This window comes from Anastrepha obliqua, chromosome 6, assembly GCF_027943255.1.
Source record: "Anastrepha obliqua isolate idAnaObli1 chromosome 6, idAnaObli1_1.0, whole genome shotgun sequence".
NCBI lineage: Eukaryota > Metazoa > Arthropoda > Insecta > Diptera > Tephritidae > Anastrepha > Anastrepha obliqua.
In genome coordinates, this window is record NC_072897.1 from 53,543,978 (window position 1) to 53,561,379 (window position 17,402).

The 17,402-nt window shown below is 37.1% G+C and overlaps 1 protein-coding gene across 1 annotated transcript in view; it reads left to right on the forward strand.

The window, feature by feature from the left end:
• The window catches only part of LOC129250536 (voltage-dependent calcium channel type D subunit alpha-1-like), a 342,952-nt gene that overhangs the window by 76,090 nt on the left and 249,460 nt on the right, over positions 1–17,402 (forward strand). The window contains exon 7 of the mRNA XM_054890155.1: positions 16,830–16,936. Coding sequence (XP_054746130.1) covers positions 16,830–16,936 — 107 coding nt within the window. The remainder of the gene's footprint in view (positions 1–16,829; positions 16,937–17,402) is intronic.

Genomic DNA, 17,402 nt, shown 5'->3' on the forward strand with positions numbered 1-17,402 from the left:
AAAGTATAGGTTCGATTGCATCGTAGTACATTGTACCTTCTGTCTTACTAGAATGTGCTTTGCGATAGCAACAATTAACGCACGCCGCGGTATAAGATTTTATATACTTGCATATTTGCGGAAGCCAAAACGTCTTTCGGATTCGTTCGATAGTTTTTTTCGAGTGAGTGATGACCCATCCTATCGTGGCAAAGGTTCGCAATACGCCAACGTACGCTTTGGGCACCACAAATTTTAGCTCATCTTCCTCCTTACGATAAAGTCGATGATTCTGTATTCGGAAATATAATATTTCTTTACCTCCGGTTCACGTGATGATTGTATTTTACCTTAAAGAATGTCGATTGTTTCACGTAGTTTATTGTCTTGAATTTGCATGACGTAGAGCCAATCGTTGACGTCGGACGTGATATCGAAGATTGAACCTACTGGTTCTACGGGTCAAAATCAAATTCCGAAATTTTCAGCCACCATCGTGCAATTTTCGACTTGAACTCTTTATTTCACGAAATTTAGCAACGGCTGAACAATCGGTTACGAGGCGGAATTTTCCAGCAAGAAGGTAGATACGGAAACGTTCCAATACTTCTACGACGGCGAGATCCTCGAGCTCATAAAAATGATACCTACTTTCGGCTTCCGTACAGTGTCGGCTATAATACATCGTACCCTGCCATGTTTTCCCATCGGTCGACTGAAGGAGAACACCAGCTAAACCAACACTGCTTGCATCGGTATGTAATACGTGTTCTGCAGATTGGTCATAAAGAGCCAATACTGGAGCGGTTATTAAGACATCAATAATATGGTTAAATGCTGTTTGTTGGGAATCGGTCCATTGGAACGAGTTAATTTCGGTTTTACGTAAAAGCATTGTTAAGGGTTTCGTAATTAGGAAATAATTGGGAACGAATTTCCTAAAAAATCCGGTAAGACCTAAAAATCGTCGTTATTCGATGACATTTGATGGAATTTTTAAATTCTTAATGACTGATACCTTACGAGTACCTGGCATTATACCGTTCTCGGTTATAACGATTTTCGTTTCTAGGAATCTACAGAATAGCTAAGAACTTTTCAAGTCGATGCAAGCCTTCTTCGATTGTACGGTTTGGCATGATTACGTCGTCTAAATACGCCAATACTTCCCCTGGCTTCAATTTAGCTATTATTCGATTCATAACGGCTTGGAATACGGCCGGGGCGTTGGCCAATGCAAAAGGTATTCTATTGAACTCGTAGTGCCCTTCGTTGGTGGTGAACGCAGTGAACTGTTTCGACTCTTCTTCTAACTCAATCTGATATATATCCCATACGTAAATCTAAAGTGCTGTAATATTTATTCCCTGCTAGTTAAGCGAAGTGTTCATCCATGATCGGCATCGGGAATGACATTCGGTTGGTTATCTTATTCAAACATCTATAATCTACGCAAAGTTTATGCTCACCGTTTTGTTTAGCGACAAGAACAATTGGTGATGCATACGAGTATTCGGATGGTCTTACAATTTCATTATCGAGTAAGTCTTTCAGTTACCATCACTCTTTTGGCAAATGGGATCCGATACGGTTTCATATTAACTGGCGTGTTCGAGTTTAGTACGATTCTCATTTTAGTAACGTTACAACGACCGAGATCTGCAGCTTTTTCTGCAAAAACGTCACGATAAGATTTCAAAAGTCTCTCAACTTTTAATATTTCATTAGCGTCGATAGTTGTACAGGCACGAATGTTCAAAATATTCTCTACGCGGCATAACCCGTTTCCGATTACGAGACGATTTCCGTTTCTACATAATCTATCAGTTCCAAGCAATATGTTTTTTTTTGATTTTGTATCAACGTTACTTTTATTCGTGTTATTTACATTTGTGTTATTCGTATTACGCGAAACGAACGTAGGATTTGTTACCAATGTTGACTTTGGTTTATATGGAACTGATGATTTTACATCATTGAATACACTATAGTTATTAATATCGTTTAATTAAGTCTATACAGCGCGAGTAATTGTTCGATATCTTCTTTTTCATGTCACTATCATTTATATCGTTTATGATATGAATCGTTATATCATTTTCCGAAATACCTCTTTTCGTACCGAACGCGAGCATGCGATAATAGAACTCTTGAGGCGTTTCGTTAACACCCCTTTTTATCAGTGACATTTTTATATGTACATTGGCAATACTATGAATACACGGGAAGTCACATATCATTTGATTTGCAAACTCGGACTACGTAGTATATACGTATGGCAAAGAGTCTACCCACTGTTTGGCAGGCCCTTGTAATTTCTGTTGCATAGCACATAATAAAATACAATCGTCAACACCGTATGCATTTTTCAACATTTCTACTCTTTGTACGTATTGAGTAGCATTTAATGATGTATTTGAAAGTAGATTAAAGGATGGCAATAGTTCAACTATAACGCGCACGTTATGTAGCAGACGCGATTGCAACCCTAGACGTTGATCTGGAATATACGACGAATTCGTGTACACCGTACGCGTTGTGTAACTTGGATAAGTAATGTTTGGTTGCATATTACTGACATTTGTACTCACAGGAATCGAATGTGTTACTGGAGGATACGAAACGTGTTGAAATTGATTATGGGCGGAACCAATTCCAAATGTATGTATTTGTTGACAGTTGTGGTTGTATGTACGGTGCTTGAATTGGTGGCAGTATCGATTGCACTGCTTGCACTTTTAAATTTACAGGTAACGATTGTATATCTACCGGCGATGATATACAAGGCGGGACAAAATTGTTGGCTACTGCAACATCACTTTGCCTTTGAGCCATGTCACGAACCGTTTGCTCAAGTTCTGCCACACGAAGTAACAATGCAGAGCTTGCACTTCCAATCTTCTAATCGTTTAACTAATGTATTTTTATTTCCACTACTTGGGAGTACTGCATCTTTGCATAGCTGTCGAAGCTCAGCAACATTTTAAACTCGAAAATTTCCCATTGTTACAATATGTATGTACATAAATATAATATATAACGTATCGTGGTATTGCAGCTGCGGCAAAATATTGCAATTGTAAAATTAGCAAAAACGTATGATAACCAAATTATTTCGTGTTATGACTGCGGCATAACTTTTATTTTACCAAACAATAATTTATTATTTATCAGAATTTCGTGCTATGATTACGGCACAGCTTTTTTTCCAAAGCAAACGTCTATCTGGCTTCTGAACGACGTTGACGCGAGGTTATGTACATATGTACGTATTTGTGTATTTGCACCGAACGTTGATGCGCATGCGTTGTATTCTTTGCTATCTTGTATTTTTGTTCGTACAAGAGTAAGCAATTTAAGCGAAAGAACAATGTAATAAGCGAATATCGTTTACGCCTGTTCACAAAACGAATGAACGTACATATGTATGTACGTATGAATACCAAAAATGTTTGTATTCCCGGCCGAATTCAGCGAGTAGTTGCATATATTTTTCTTGTAGAGACACGAACGAGAGTTAAAGAAAATACTTCGCAATTTTGTTTTAGCTACGCGACAATTCCAAATTAATTACGGCCGCGAAAATGAGTGTACAACGAACATGCAGAGGTGTCTCTATTTTTGCAAACACGACTAGCGGTGTCTCACTTTTTCACAAACATATGCAAGTTAACGCCTCCTATACCACACACCACTAACCCAGGATGTAAACAGTTAAGCATAGATTAATAGCGCAAGCCACTTCCCAAAAAAATAAACAATAAATATAAGCACTTACCATTAGCGAAAGTGTCAAACATGTCATTGACACTTTGCTAATGAAAGAAGTGGACATCACATATCACGTATGGTCCGCTTTCAATAGAATTAAGACATACTAACCTAAGATTTAAGCTTCAGATTCTGTATAAATATTAAGATTAATAAAGTTTCGGATGAGTTTGTATCCGGTGTGCAACGAAGACTCACAATGTGTTTTTAAAAAGCTTTTGCTAGTTAAGCAAAAGATAATTGGCGATCCTGCCAGGAGCGATTTAAGTTCTGGTGGACCAAATAAAAGTTGTGTGCTATAATAGCCTGTAAAAAGGCAGTGCACAATTTAAACAAATAAGTATCCCTAAATCGGAAAAGGGAGAAAAAAAAAAAAAAATTTTTAGACTAAAAAAAGGAGAAAACTAAAAAGTATCCTAAGTCTAAAAAATAATAAAACAAAAAGAAAAAATTTAAAAAAGGAGAAAACCAAAAAGTATCCTAATAAAACAAAAAGAAAAAATTTAAAAAAAGGAGAAAACCAAAAAGTATCCTAATAAAACAAAAAGAAAAAATTTAAAAAAAAAGGAGAAAACCAAAAAGTATCCTAATAAAACAAAAAGAAAAAAAGGAGAAAATCAAAAAGTATCCTAGTAAACCAAAATATCAAGCAAGTCTACAAAATATAATAATTCTACAAGGAAACAAGCAAAGGAGGAAAAACGCACTCAATAGAGGAAAAATCACTGTATGCAAACATCTTTAGCAAGCAAACACCAAGTTGGACCTGAAGGAATCTTCCAGTAATGAGTAAGAAACTAAATAATTTTTAAGCATTAAAAGTTGTAAATTATAAATATAGCATATGGGCAATAGACCTAGTAGCTTAGGTTACGAGAAATTACACTATTGTGAAAAGTGTAAAGAAAACCACAAAAATTGTGTAAAAAATAAGGAAGTGATTAAAAATTTTTCAAATTTTACCAAAAATAAAGCTGGAAGAGTTGAGAAGTAGATTTGCAGATATGTCTATAGTGAATAATAACAATAGCACGTCCAATATGGATGTTGTGTCGCGACTTATAGCTGCTAGCACCGCCTCGCTGCGTAGCGAGGTAGAACAAGTTAGACGTCAGTTGCAGGCTTTAAGTAATTCCGACAATGTTGCTGAATATACTACAGAATCAATAGATTCAACAATCAATTGTGAGGAAAGTTTAGACGTCATAAAATCTCTTCCTGAATTTCGAGGAAAAATCAACAATTATGTTAGCTGGCGCGAGGCTGCTAACAATTCAATGTCATTGTATACTAGGGGAAGCAAAAAATATTTTGCTGCCTTGACTATCTTGCGTAACAAAATTACGCAGGACGCTAACAATATTTTAACGAACCACGGTACGGTTCTTAATTTCGATGCAATTCTGAGTAGGCTAGATTTTGCCTTCGCTGATAAGAGGCCGTGTCACATAATAGAACAGGAAATGAGTGTGCTTAGGCAAGGACCTGGTACCCTAATAGAGTTCTACAACGAGGTCAATAAAAAACTGACGTTATTAATTAACAAAACGATAATGACGCACGGAACGAATTCCGCAATTACAAAGGAGCTTAATACCAAAAACAGGGAAACAGCTCTTCGAACTTTCATTACAGGTCTTAACCCTCCGCTGGACCAGATCCTCTTCACGTTGGCACCACGTGACTTACCAAATGCTCTTGCCAAGGCGCAGGAGCTCGATGCCAATCAAATGCGAGCACAATTCGCATTGCATTTTTCAAGGAGTAATAATAATAGTAATAATAATATTACAATAAACAGAAACGCTCATCAGGGCGTTCGTAGGGGTGCGAATTTTCTGAACAATTTAAGGTATCCACCAAGGAATACCCCAGCAAATGAGGTCAAGCAAAATCGTCCAGAGCCAATGGACGTTGATCCATCATTACAGATCACAAATATTCCCAAACCGGTACAAACGTACCAGCAACAGGTGAGAGGCAATAGAAATAATTGGCAGACCAATTATAATTATCAGGCAAATGCTGTGCCAAAGAGGTCGAATAATAGTGCGCAAATAAGTACGCAACCTCAACAGAAGGTGCAAAGAATTAATAACATGGGTGAAAATCATTTTTTAGAGTAAGGTCTGATTTGTCCTACATTGTCAAGACGGATAGGAAGACGGGGCAAATCTTCAAAATCTTAATTGATACGGGAGCAACAAGCTCATATATACGGGCCGGGCTCTATGTAAACAAAAATGTTTTAGAAAATAAGAAGAGGGTAAGAACCATTCATGGTTCGACCATCATAAACTTTTTCCATAATATCAATTTATTTGATGCTCAGGAGCGATTTTACGAGATTGAAAATTTAGAAAGTGATCTCTTAATTGGAATCAATTTCTTGAGTAAAATCGAAGCCAAGATTGATATTCCAAATCGGGTGTTGATCTATGGTAATAACAAAACAGAAAAAATTCATTTTCTTGATGACGAAAATATTATCAATAAACCAAAAGGGAAAAATAATGAAAGAAATACCAAAAACGGTGTGAAGAAAATTAATCAGAAACTAGTAGGGAAAAAAGGTCAAAAGGGGCCTGACAAAAATTATACTAGAAACAAAAAAGATAATAAAAATTTGCAAAAAAATATATCGGAAAACCTAACTCCTAAAACTTTTGCTGAGGTAGATACCGCGAAAATAAAAAAATTTAAAAATCAAGATAAGAATGAAGATTCCCAAATTGGAAATTCATTGAATAATTTAAGGTCGGAGTCCTCAAAGATATCCTTTGAAGTAGATAGGAAAGGGGAGTCGATCGAAGGGTTGCAAAATAAGGTGATTGAGGAAATTTCAATAACACATAGTGATGTTAATTTAGATTTACCTTTTCGTACCGACGTAAAGGCAGAAATACGAACTTTTGAAGAAAGGCCAATTTGGTCAAAACAATACCCTTACCCAATGTCAGTGAATGATTTTGTTAATAATGAGGTTCAAAGCCTGTTGCAAAAGAATATAATTAGGGAAAGTAAAAGTCCATACAATTCTCCAGTATGGGTGGTTCCAAAGAAAGGAGTAAATGATGACGGAAGTCCTAAATTGAGATTGGTCATCGATTTCAAAAAAATTAATGAAAAAACCACATCTGATAGGTACCCAATGCCTAATCCAGAGGTTATACTTTCAAATTTGGGAAAGTCTAATTATTTTTCTACAATAGATTTGGAGTCTGGATTTTACCAGATATTAATGAAAGAAGGTGATATAGAGAAAACGGCATTTTCGGTAAATAACGGGAAGTACGAATTCCTACGAATGCCGTTCGGATTGAAAAATGCACCAAGTATTTTTCAACGGGCTATGGATAATGTATTAAGAGAATATATTGGAAAGTTTTGTCACGTTTATGTCGACGATGTTATAATTTTTTCAAAAAATTTGGAAGACCATAAAAAACATTTGAGTTTGGTAATTAATATATTAAGGGAGGCAAATATGAAAATATCCTCTGAAAAATCTAAGTTCTACCAAAGAGAGGTGGAATTTTTGGGATATATAGTGGCAAAGAATATAATCAAAACGGACCCAAGAAAGGTTGAAGCCATACAGAATTATCCTATACCAAAGACATTGCGTCAATTGCGGGGACTTTTGGGGCTGACAGGCTATTATAGAAAATTTATACACAATTACGCGGTTGTGGCAAAGCCATTAACTAAGCATTTGCAGGGGGAAAACGGAAAAATTTCCCAGTATTTGTCAAAGAAAAAGATAGTTAGTCTAGATCAAGACGGAGTGGCTGCTTGTGACAAATTGAAGAATTTACTGGCTCAACAGGTTGAATTGACACAACCTGATTATAACAAAAAATTTGTTTTAACAACCGATGCATCAAATGTAGCTTTGGGTGCAGTATTGTCACAAGAGGGGAAACCTATTGTCTTTATATCAAAAACATTAAATTCTACGGAGTTTAATTATGCTACAAATGAGAAAGAGTTGTTCGCAATAGTCTGGGCTTTGAAAGCATTGCGTAATTACCTTTACGGTGTTAGTGATCTGGAAATACACACTGATCATCAACCTTTGTCATTTGCGATTTCGGAAAGAAATCCGAATATTAAGATTAAGAGATGGAGATCATTTATTGAAGAATTTTCTCCAAAAAATATTTACAAGCCAGGTGCAACCAATGTCGTTGCTGATGCATTGTCGAGACAAATGCTTAATAATTTGACAAATTCCAAAGAACATAGTGAGTCCAGTGATTCGTTAGCGGACACACAACATTCTGCTGAAAGCAGTAATGAATATCAGATTCATGAAACAAAAAAGCCATTAAATCATTTTAAGCAACAAATTTTGATAGATAACGGGGCGAAAATAACCGTGTTAGAGACAATTTCTCATTTTAATAATAAACGATTTTTGATCGAATACGACATACCGGAAAATATTGTTGGAGTTTTAAAAGAATATATTAACCCAAAGTTGGTTACGGGAATATATTGCTCACCTGAGGTGCTTTACGAAATAAAGAACGTATTGAGGGAGGCATTTCCAACTGTAAAATTTTTTCATACGAAATTGTTCCCAAACGATATTACTAATAGAGAGGATCAGGGAGCGATTATTGAACAAACTCACAATAGGGCACATAGAAATTATAGGGAAAATTTGGCCCAAATTAGGCAACAATATTATTGGCCATTGATGATAAAACAGTTCAAGCAATATGTAAAAAATTGTAACATATGCAACAGTAATAAATATGAAAGGCACCCAAAACTTATTCCGATAGGAGAGGCACCTATTCCGGAAAGAGAGGGAGAACAACTCCATATTGATATTTTTTTCGCGCAAAAATTAAAATTTTTAACTTGTATAGATTCTTATTCTAAATATTTAATTGTAAAATATATTGGGGATAAGCTTAATTTGGAGGAAAAAATTTTGGAACTTCTGCAAACATTTCCAGATGTTAAAAGTATAGTTATGGATAATGAACCAGGTTTAAGTACGATACAATTCAGGTCTTTAATGGAAAGACTCAACATACAAATCTATTATTGCACACCACGTCATAGCACGAGTAATGGTCAAATAGAAAGGGTTCATTCCACACTTATAGAAATATCTCGATGTTTAAAAGAGGAACACAGTTTAGTTAGTGATTTCGAATCAATTATGAGGGCGGTGCAGCAGTATAATAAAACTATACATTCAGTAACAGGTAAACAACCTTGTAATATTTTGTTTAATAAAGAGAAGCATGAGAATATAAGGGATATATTAAAAAATAATCAGGAAAAAATGTTAGAATACCACAACAAGAAAAGGCTTCAAAAAAATTACCATAGGGGTGAAATTATATATGAAAAAGTATATGGGGAACGAAATAAATTAAAACCCAAATATAAAAAGCAGATAGTAGTAGAAGATTTAGGAAATAAAGTTAAAATACAAAACAGAAATAGAATAATTCACAAAGATAACATTAAAGTTTAATCAGAAATAAAAGAAATATAAAATATAAAATAATAAGCAATGAGCAAGTAAATGTAACAATATCAGATCTTATAGATGTTTCGGAATTTAAAATTGTATAATACAAAAAAATAATTTAATAGTTGTTTACATTAAGTATCCAAAAGTAAAAAATGTTTGTAAATTGTATAAAGCAATAGCTGTAGCGCAAAATGATGGAAAATTGTTGATTGAAAATGAAGTAATAAAATGTGGAGATAAATTTTATTCAGTCAAATTTTGTAAAAAGGAATTAAATAATGCTTTTTGTATGATAAAAGGAAATAACACATGTTTGTCCGATATGTTAAATAATAAACATGCCAACTGCACAAAAATAAATGAAGCAAATGAATCAATAAATATTGTAAAAGATGGTGCTATAATAGCATCAGGAAAGCATAAAATTAATAATCACACTATAGAAGGAGTTTATTTGATAACTTTTCAAGATGATGTTATAATTGACAACAGAAAATATGAAAATCCTACAGGAAAAATTTTAGGATATTTAAGGGAAGGAAAATTAAAATCTTTTTTTGTAAATAAATACATTGAAACAAAAAATATTGATTTAAAATTAAACAATGTTAATATACTCACACCATTAAAGCAAGAAATAAAACGAAATCCTGTTTGGTGGACATTTACCACTTTAATTGTGATAATATTATCTGCATATTTTGTCTTTAAATTTATCATATATATTAATCTAAAAATTAAATTAAAAAATGCAAAAGAAAAAGAAGAATTATTATTGCAATTATCAGACAGAATTAATCACTTAACAGCTTTATATTCGAAGACGGGACGCTTCGATTTAGAAGAGGGGGAGTTAACGCCTCCTATACCACACACCACTAACCCAGGATGTAAACAGTTAAGCATAGATTAATAGCGCAAGCCACTTCCCAAAAAAATAAACAATAAATATAAGCACTTACCATTAGCGAAAGTGTCAAACATGTCATTGACACTTTGCTAATGAAAGAAGTGGACATCACATATCACGTATGGTCCGCTTTCAATAGAATTAAGACATACTAACCTAAGATTTAAGCTTCAGATTCTGTATAAATATTAAGATTAATAAAGTTTCGGATGAGTTTGTATCCGGTGTGCAACGAAGACTCACAATGTGTTTTTAAAAAGCTTTTGCTAGTTAAGCAAAAGATAATTTGCACTTATCGTTTTTTATAATATTTTCACACAATTTTTAAGTGGAGTGGATTACATCTCTCTTCTGAGGCTGTCAGAAGGCCTTTTTATTCTGATGTTAACAAAAGTATGTAAACGTTTATTAAAAATGAATTGTTACAAAGTTTTTATATTTCTTTCGCAAGCTACCCCTGCATGCGACTCGAAACTCGTTACTCGACTCCTCGGGTACTTTTCGCTCGTGTCAATGTTGCGCTTGGGTGTCGGGTTGTCAAGTTGCTGACACACCTGTACCCTTTTTGTAACGACACACGTTCTCGTAAGCGACAGACAACCCATCCAATCTTGACTTTGCCTATAATTATTGGTTTTTGCCTTTCAGAGCTGGCAGGGTAATAGTAGCCATTTGAGTGCCCGCATATGCGGCTCGGAGTCCAGTTACATCTGCCAACTCCACATCATCAAACCCAGACAAAGATTTAATCCCACTCTGCATATCTCTCTTGGAGGTCCCTTCATCAGTGTCCTTACATTTTCTCGTGAAACTATGAATAAGCACCTTCACTGCTACTTAGCTATCTTAGATGGCGTGATTAAAATCAGTAGATTTTTGACACGATTTCTTCAGTTCAATTAAGAAATCGCCTTTTTGAGTTCTCTTTATTTTCGATACTGATTCAGCGAAATTACTGAATATATAGTCGCTTTTCAGTGTCTTTGCTATGTCAGCGGTTTTTCGATTATTATGACATCCGGACTTACTCATCCCGTACCGCTTTTATTAGCAACTTTTTGAGCTCTTTTTGGGGTTTTTTAACCAGAATCCACTCTTTTATTGGCTTCGGCTGAGCTGAGTGAAAAGAACCTGGGGCATGAACCGTTCTTTTCTTGTTTTGTTGCGACCTATTTTTTTATAATCTCTGGTGTATTCCTCGGCCAAAGAGATCTTTGTGTGTTACTCTCAGGGCAGGACTGAAGTGGCAATGATACTTGTATCACGCAGTTTGTAGGTTGAAAGGTGTATACCTACAATATACCTCTAAACCAAGAGGTAGGCTATGGGAGTGCCCTCTCTAGATAATTTGTGTGCCTAACAATTATCTGGTATGTTACTATGCCCTGGTACCCATATCAAATGGATGCGGAAATATTCCGCCATCTCATGTGGGACACACACTCATGTGTGGTTGGACCCAGACCAAGTGTTATGGCCGATTGTCCAACACCTAAATCGCGCCATTGATTAGTTGTGGAAAGCCGAGCACAAGAGTTACCTGCATGCTATTTACTAACTACATCTAGGGGATGTAAGCAGAAAAGAGTATTCAGAGCATTGAGAGCGCCGTTAATACATGCAAGCGCCTTACGTTGAACCCTCTGGAACCTGTTTATTATAGTAGACTTGTCAAGAGCCGCCCACCAGACTATAATCCCGCAGAGGAAAATAGGCCTGATAACGGTCCTATACAGCCAGTGAGTGTTCTGCGGAGAAAGAAAATTGTTTTCCGATTAACTAGCAGGTTTCGTACTAGTTGTCTCAACTCCAACCCTACAAAGGGCCAAGAGTATTTTCTAGGGTGAGATATTATTAAACGCACATTCAATGCCTAGGAAAACTGCTAGAGTGTATTCCTTAACCGAGAAAGATTTCTCAATAGTTGCTTGGATGACGTGCTGTCTGGGTGACACGCCCAGACTGAATTAGCACAAAAGGTGCCATTTTGGTACACCACTAGTAGAACCACTGTCGGTATTTAGTCAAACCATCTTGATTATACTATTAATCTACCTATGCCTCTCTTTCCTGCAATGTCTACCAAGTTGTTCGTTGAGAAATTCTCCAGGATTCTAGTATGCCGTAGAACACCCAGACTTGGGCACTCACACAGACAGTGGAAGACAGTCGCCCCAAGATGGGTTGGATCCATCGGTGTAAAATACGGTGGTATCTTCCTTCACTACTAAATGTAACTCCCATTCTTTTCTTGTGGGAAACATTACCTTGAAATCTAGTCTGAAGTGTAGAATAGCGGTAATGTAGTCCCTTTTTAATTCTAATGGCGGTATTTGCAGCTGTTAGTAGTAGTTGCAAATCTATTTGTAACAGGTTCAGTATGAAATTCCGGGCCTCTGCTGTACATGATTTTATAACTCCAGATATTCCTGCGCAGGCTGTTCATTGTACGCTATTTAACGGTCTGACGTTGTACTGTTTGTTTGAAGCAGGCCACCATACTAATGCTCCGTATGTCAAAATAGAGGGCGATTTTAGGTTTTAAACCCCAATTACTGCTAATAACTCTTTTACACGTATAATAAGCTACATTCGCTTTTTTACCCGCTTTTCTTCATTGGGCCTCCAGGTCAGTTTCGGATCTAGTACTACTCCTAGCATTCATTAACGGTAGTCTAAGCTGTGATATCTTGCTTTCATTTTTAAACAGCATTAACTGGGTTTTGCTTGGGTTAACCCTAAGACCACTGTTTGTAGCCCATTTAATTAGCTTTCCTTCTTAGAGCTCCTTCTAGCATTTCAATAACAGTGGAAGTAAATAATCCCGATGTTATGATCACGACGTCATCTTGTAAACAACTACTTTCACTCCCCCTCTGTTGAGTTGCAGTAAAATTTTGTTTAACGATAAGACCCAAAAAGTAGGGAGAGGATCCCATCGTTTGGAATACCTCTGCTCACAATTTGGGTGAACGTAGCAGCCTCGCTTGATACTAGAATAATTATGTTTTGAAGCATACATCGAATCCAGTTTCTCACGCGAATCGATTATAATTTCGACTGATATATTCTTATAGGCATCTTCTATATCTCGGAAGTACGTCATGGTGAGTTGTTTCTGATGCAAGAATTTTTCAATGTGCCTAATTACTTCATGAAGAGCTGTCTCCGTGGATTGCCCTTCATATAAGCGTGCTGCCATTGCTAAAGATCTAATGTGTATCTCATATTCTTTTTAGTGTGTTTTAGGAGCAAGGAAGTAAGACAAACCGGTCGGAAGTCCTTCGCTACCTCATGTTTTTTCTTACCCACCTTGGGAATGAATACTACCTTTACTCTTCTCCAGCTGTTTGGAATATAAGTTAGACAAAGGCAAGCTTTGAAGATGTATAGGAGCCAGAGCTCCGTATGTTTCTGAAGCTTTTGAGTTATAATTGACATGATGCCATCTGGATCAGCTGATTTTTATGGGTTTTTTTTTATAGAAAATACAATCTTTTCTCCATCTACTATGGAATCTATCTCGTCTCCTGAGGGCTTCTGGACAGTCCTGGTTCTAGGCATGTCGTAGGGCTTGTGTGAGTTGGCAGGTCGCTATTGCATGTTTTGAACATTTGCTCAATTTTTTTCGGCTCTGCCGGCTTGGCCGGAATTCAAACTCAAGCTCGAGGTCTGCTTGGAGTTTCTTCCTTACTAGCCACTTCGATTTTGGCGCCCGGCCAAACCTCTCCTACCTTGGCTACGGCCCATCTGTAGAGCGTGGCTGACCTAACGTCTTCGCAGGCGATGAGCTGTGCTCTACCTTGATACCAGCCTGCGTTATGGCTAAGGGGAGGCGGTCGGGGGTTCCTCTATGATCTGGTGTTAAACTTCAGCGATAGCCTCCTCAATCCACCTTCATTTTTCCTTAGGAATATTCCCTTCCTCCTCTCCCTTGTCAATGACGGCCAGTATCTCACCGCCGCCTCTTACGACCTCACTGAACGTAGGTTATTTATGGCCACCTATTTTTTGCTTTTTGGCGACCTTTTCTTCTGTTTTCTCTGCAGAACGTTGCCTTTTAGGAGTAGCACCGGTTTTCCCAAGTCGGATATTACTCCCTTTGCCCATTCCAGCGATTTAGCCTGTTCTTCTGTTAGCTGTTCTGCTTCTACCTCTCCTAGTTAAATAAGACCGTATTGGCCGCCTTTTCTCGAAGTAGCTTTGCTTGGAGGGATGGACATGTTTAGCCTGTCCCCTCTGCCCTACGATAGTGCTTCGAGGTAGTAGGTCCTTCTATGGCAACTTGCCGGTTAAACCTTGAAGTAGGTGCCAACCCCCGCCCCCTGAAAGAGGTTGAGGTAAAATGGGGACTGCTCGCCCTAAGCGAAGTTGATCCCGAAACTCCTGGCTTTGATCGCTTGGAGATCGGTTTTCCCAAGCCTCCTCGTCCCCCGCTGCCTCCTGCAGTACTTGTACTGGGCCCAGCCCTACCGCTCAAGCCCCCTCTAACTCCTATTAATGGAGCTCTGACCATTATCTTGCTCGCGGCTATGGCAGCAGTCGAGTTCACCTTCGTCGGTTTTTTGGGAGGGCCGTCCTCCTTGTTAGGTATATATTTATTTAAATTCTTCTCCATTTTGGTCCCACTAGTGTCGGACAAGGAAAGTCCGCCTGCACAGAGGTCCTTGTGCACAGGTAAGGCTAGATAGAACCGGAGGTCGCCAGGTATTCGGAGCACTCCGTTCGTGACAGGGCTATTTTTGATCTGGGTCCCCAGCCAGGCTGAACTTCGGCACTCAGAGTTTTGTGAGTGAGTGAATTCGCTCAGTACTGGAATGTACGTACACTGCCATCCAATGATAAGGCTTGATTAATGATTTGACTAAGCCCCCCGCACCTCGCCGAGGTGGAGTTCCTTTAACACGGATGTAATTCTTGATTTATGTACTATGATCAGACTACTGAAATTTTCTTCCTTATTGTTTCTTCCCGCGAGGGAGGCTCTTCAACAACAACCCGGAGAACTTTGTGCACTGGCTTGCTCAAGAGAGCTGCTGTTTCCTGGGTCAGTGTAAAAGACAATGCTTCAGCAAACGTCTTCTTCAGTGTTAAGTATGCTGTATATTTCGCATACACCAAATGTGCTAACCGCTCTATCTCTAGCGCGTCCTCTGGCAACGATTCTTCAGTTCCATCAGGAACCTTTTCTGCATGTGGTCACTTCCGTAACGTTTTCCTATTGCTGTTATCAGACTCTCATAGTTACCGCGATTGGTTTCTGGAACTGCCTGCAGTACTTCGTCGACAGAACCCTAGAACCCGAAGGCTAGACAACCAATGCAGCAACTTATTCTGCATTACTCTAGTGACGTGTTGTTGCTCTTGTTTCAAACTAGAGCTTAAATATCGGGAATGGTATAATGCCGTTAAAGGATGGAGCTTTTACTTTAGGACCACTGGTTAACATATTCGGACGATTCAATTGCAGTTCACAGATACGAGTTTTCACTGCGGCCCAATGATTTCCATTTGCCACGTCATATGTGTCTCATCTGCTTCTAACTTGGATATAAAGGTATCCTGTTTTTTCAGTTGCGCATAACTCGGCTAACATTTGTGAGATTTGGTATATAACTCCTCATCTTCTAGCTGGATAAAACATTCGTCTAAATCGACACCCTCTGTCTAGTTAGTTAGCCACACTGTTCCAACTCTTTCTTAAGCTGCGGAACTTTGATCTCGCTCAACTTTGCCATTTTCACAATGCTGTTCTTGGGACTTTATTCAACACTTCTGGCACCAATTGTTACGAATTTCTTACGTTAAAACCCAAATAAATCTCTCTCAATAATTCCTCTGATTTTGACCAATGGATTGTCAAATAAAAGTCACAAATTAATGGTAACACACTTCATTGCTTTAGTGAATCACTATATTACTTTTCGTTTATCCTCTTACACGTTTAACTTACGTCTGAATACGCTATGCGCATGCACCTCCGCTTATACACATGTGCTTAATAACTATCGTAATTTCTAGATATGGCAGCTCGTATCTTCTGGCGAGTTCTGTCTCGTCATCTGCTGTCGCCATCAATTCTTGTTTTTGTTTTGGCATCACGTTCGCTCGCTATTGTTGCCTGTAAGTTCACGAAGTTTCACTGTTCGCAACCATATATTTCCTCGGGGAAACGAAATCATTATGTCGACGACTTCATCATTTGGATACATTAACATCACATGGCAGATGACGAAATCAAAACTATCAGTAAAAAATATTTTAAAAAATTGCAGTCCCACCCAAACCCTCTTGCCACTGCACTTGCACACACAATCAGCATATCACGGCTAGAACGATGAGACAGCATTAGATGCAGATACGTAGATAAAAAAGAACCCATTCAACGGGCTAATAAACAGTTATATTAGTTTAAGATTTAAAACTTACTGTTAGGCTTAAGTTCACTCATAAGGGGTACAATAAATAAAAAAACATATACTATTTATAAAAATAAAAAGAAATTAATCAAACCTTTAAATCTTATTTCACATCTCTTTCACGTACTAACATATATTTATATATACGTTTGCCTACATAGTTTTAATAATGAAAAATAAGCTTTTATTGTTTTTAATATTAATTTTATTCGAATTTAGATCTATTATTTTAATATTTCTTCATTCACAGAATGATAAGTACTGTGCTTTCTAATCTAATGAAGGAAGGCTTCGATGTGAAAGCGCTGAGAGCTTTCAGAGTTCTTCGCCCTCTGCGACTAGTTTCGGGTGTACCAAGTAAGTATCTACAAATATTTATGCATTTAAGTATAGTATAAAAGTAAATACATAAGGATACATACATATATGAACCTTTGAAAGCAATGCAAATAATATTTCATTTTCATATGCATACAGCCTTGGCCAGAAGTACTAGGCACCCCATTAAGTATTGAAGTATTTTTTTTTTTTTTATTTCTCTTTTTAAATTTCAGTCTGTTAAATTTAAACAATAAGTAATTAGATAAACATTCAATTTTGCTTCAGATTATGCTACATTATATAATTTTGTAAGTGTTATAATTGTTATTATTATTAATAATTATTATTTTTTCTTTATTGTTTTGTTAAATTGTGAGTTCTGTTGGTGTTAATCTTCGTTTTCCCCGCTTTCTCCGATTGTGGTAGTTTGCGCATTTGTTCATTTTGAGGATTTCTTAGTCGTTGTATATGCTTGATGCTGTATTTTCTAATTGAGCCATCT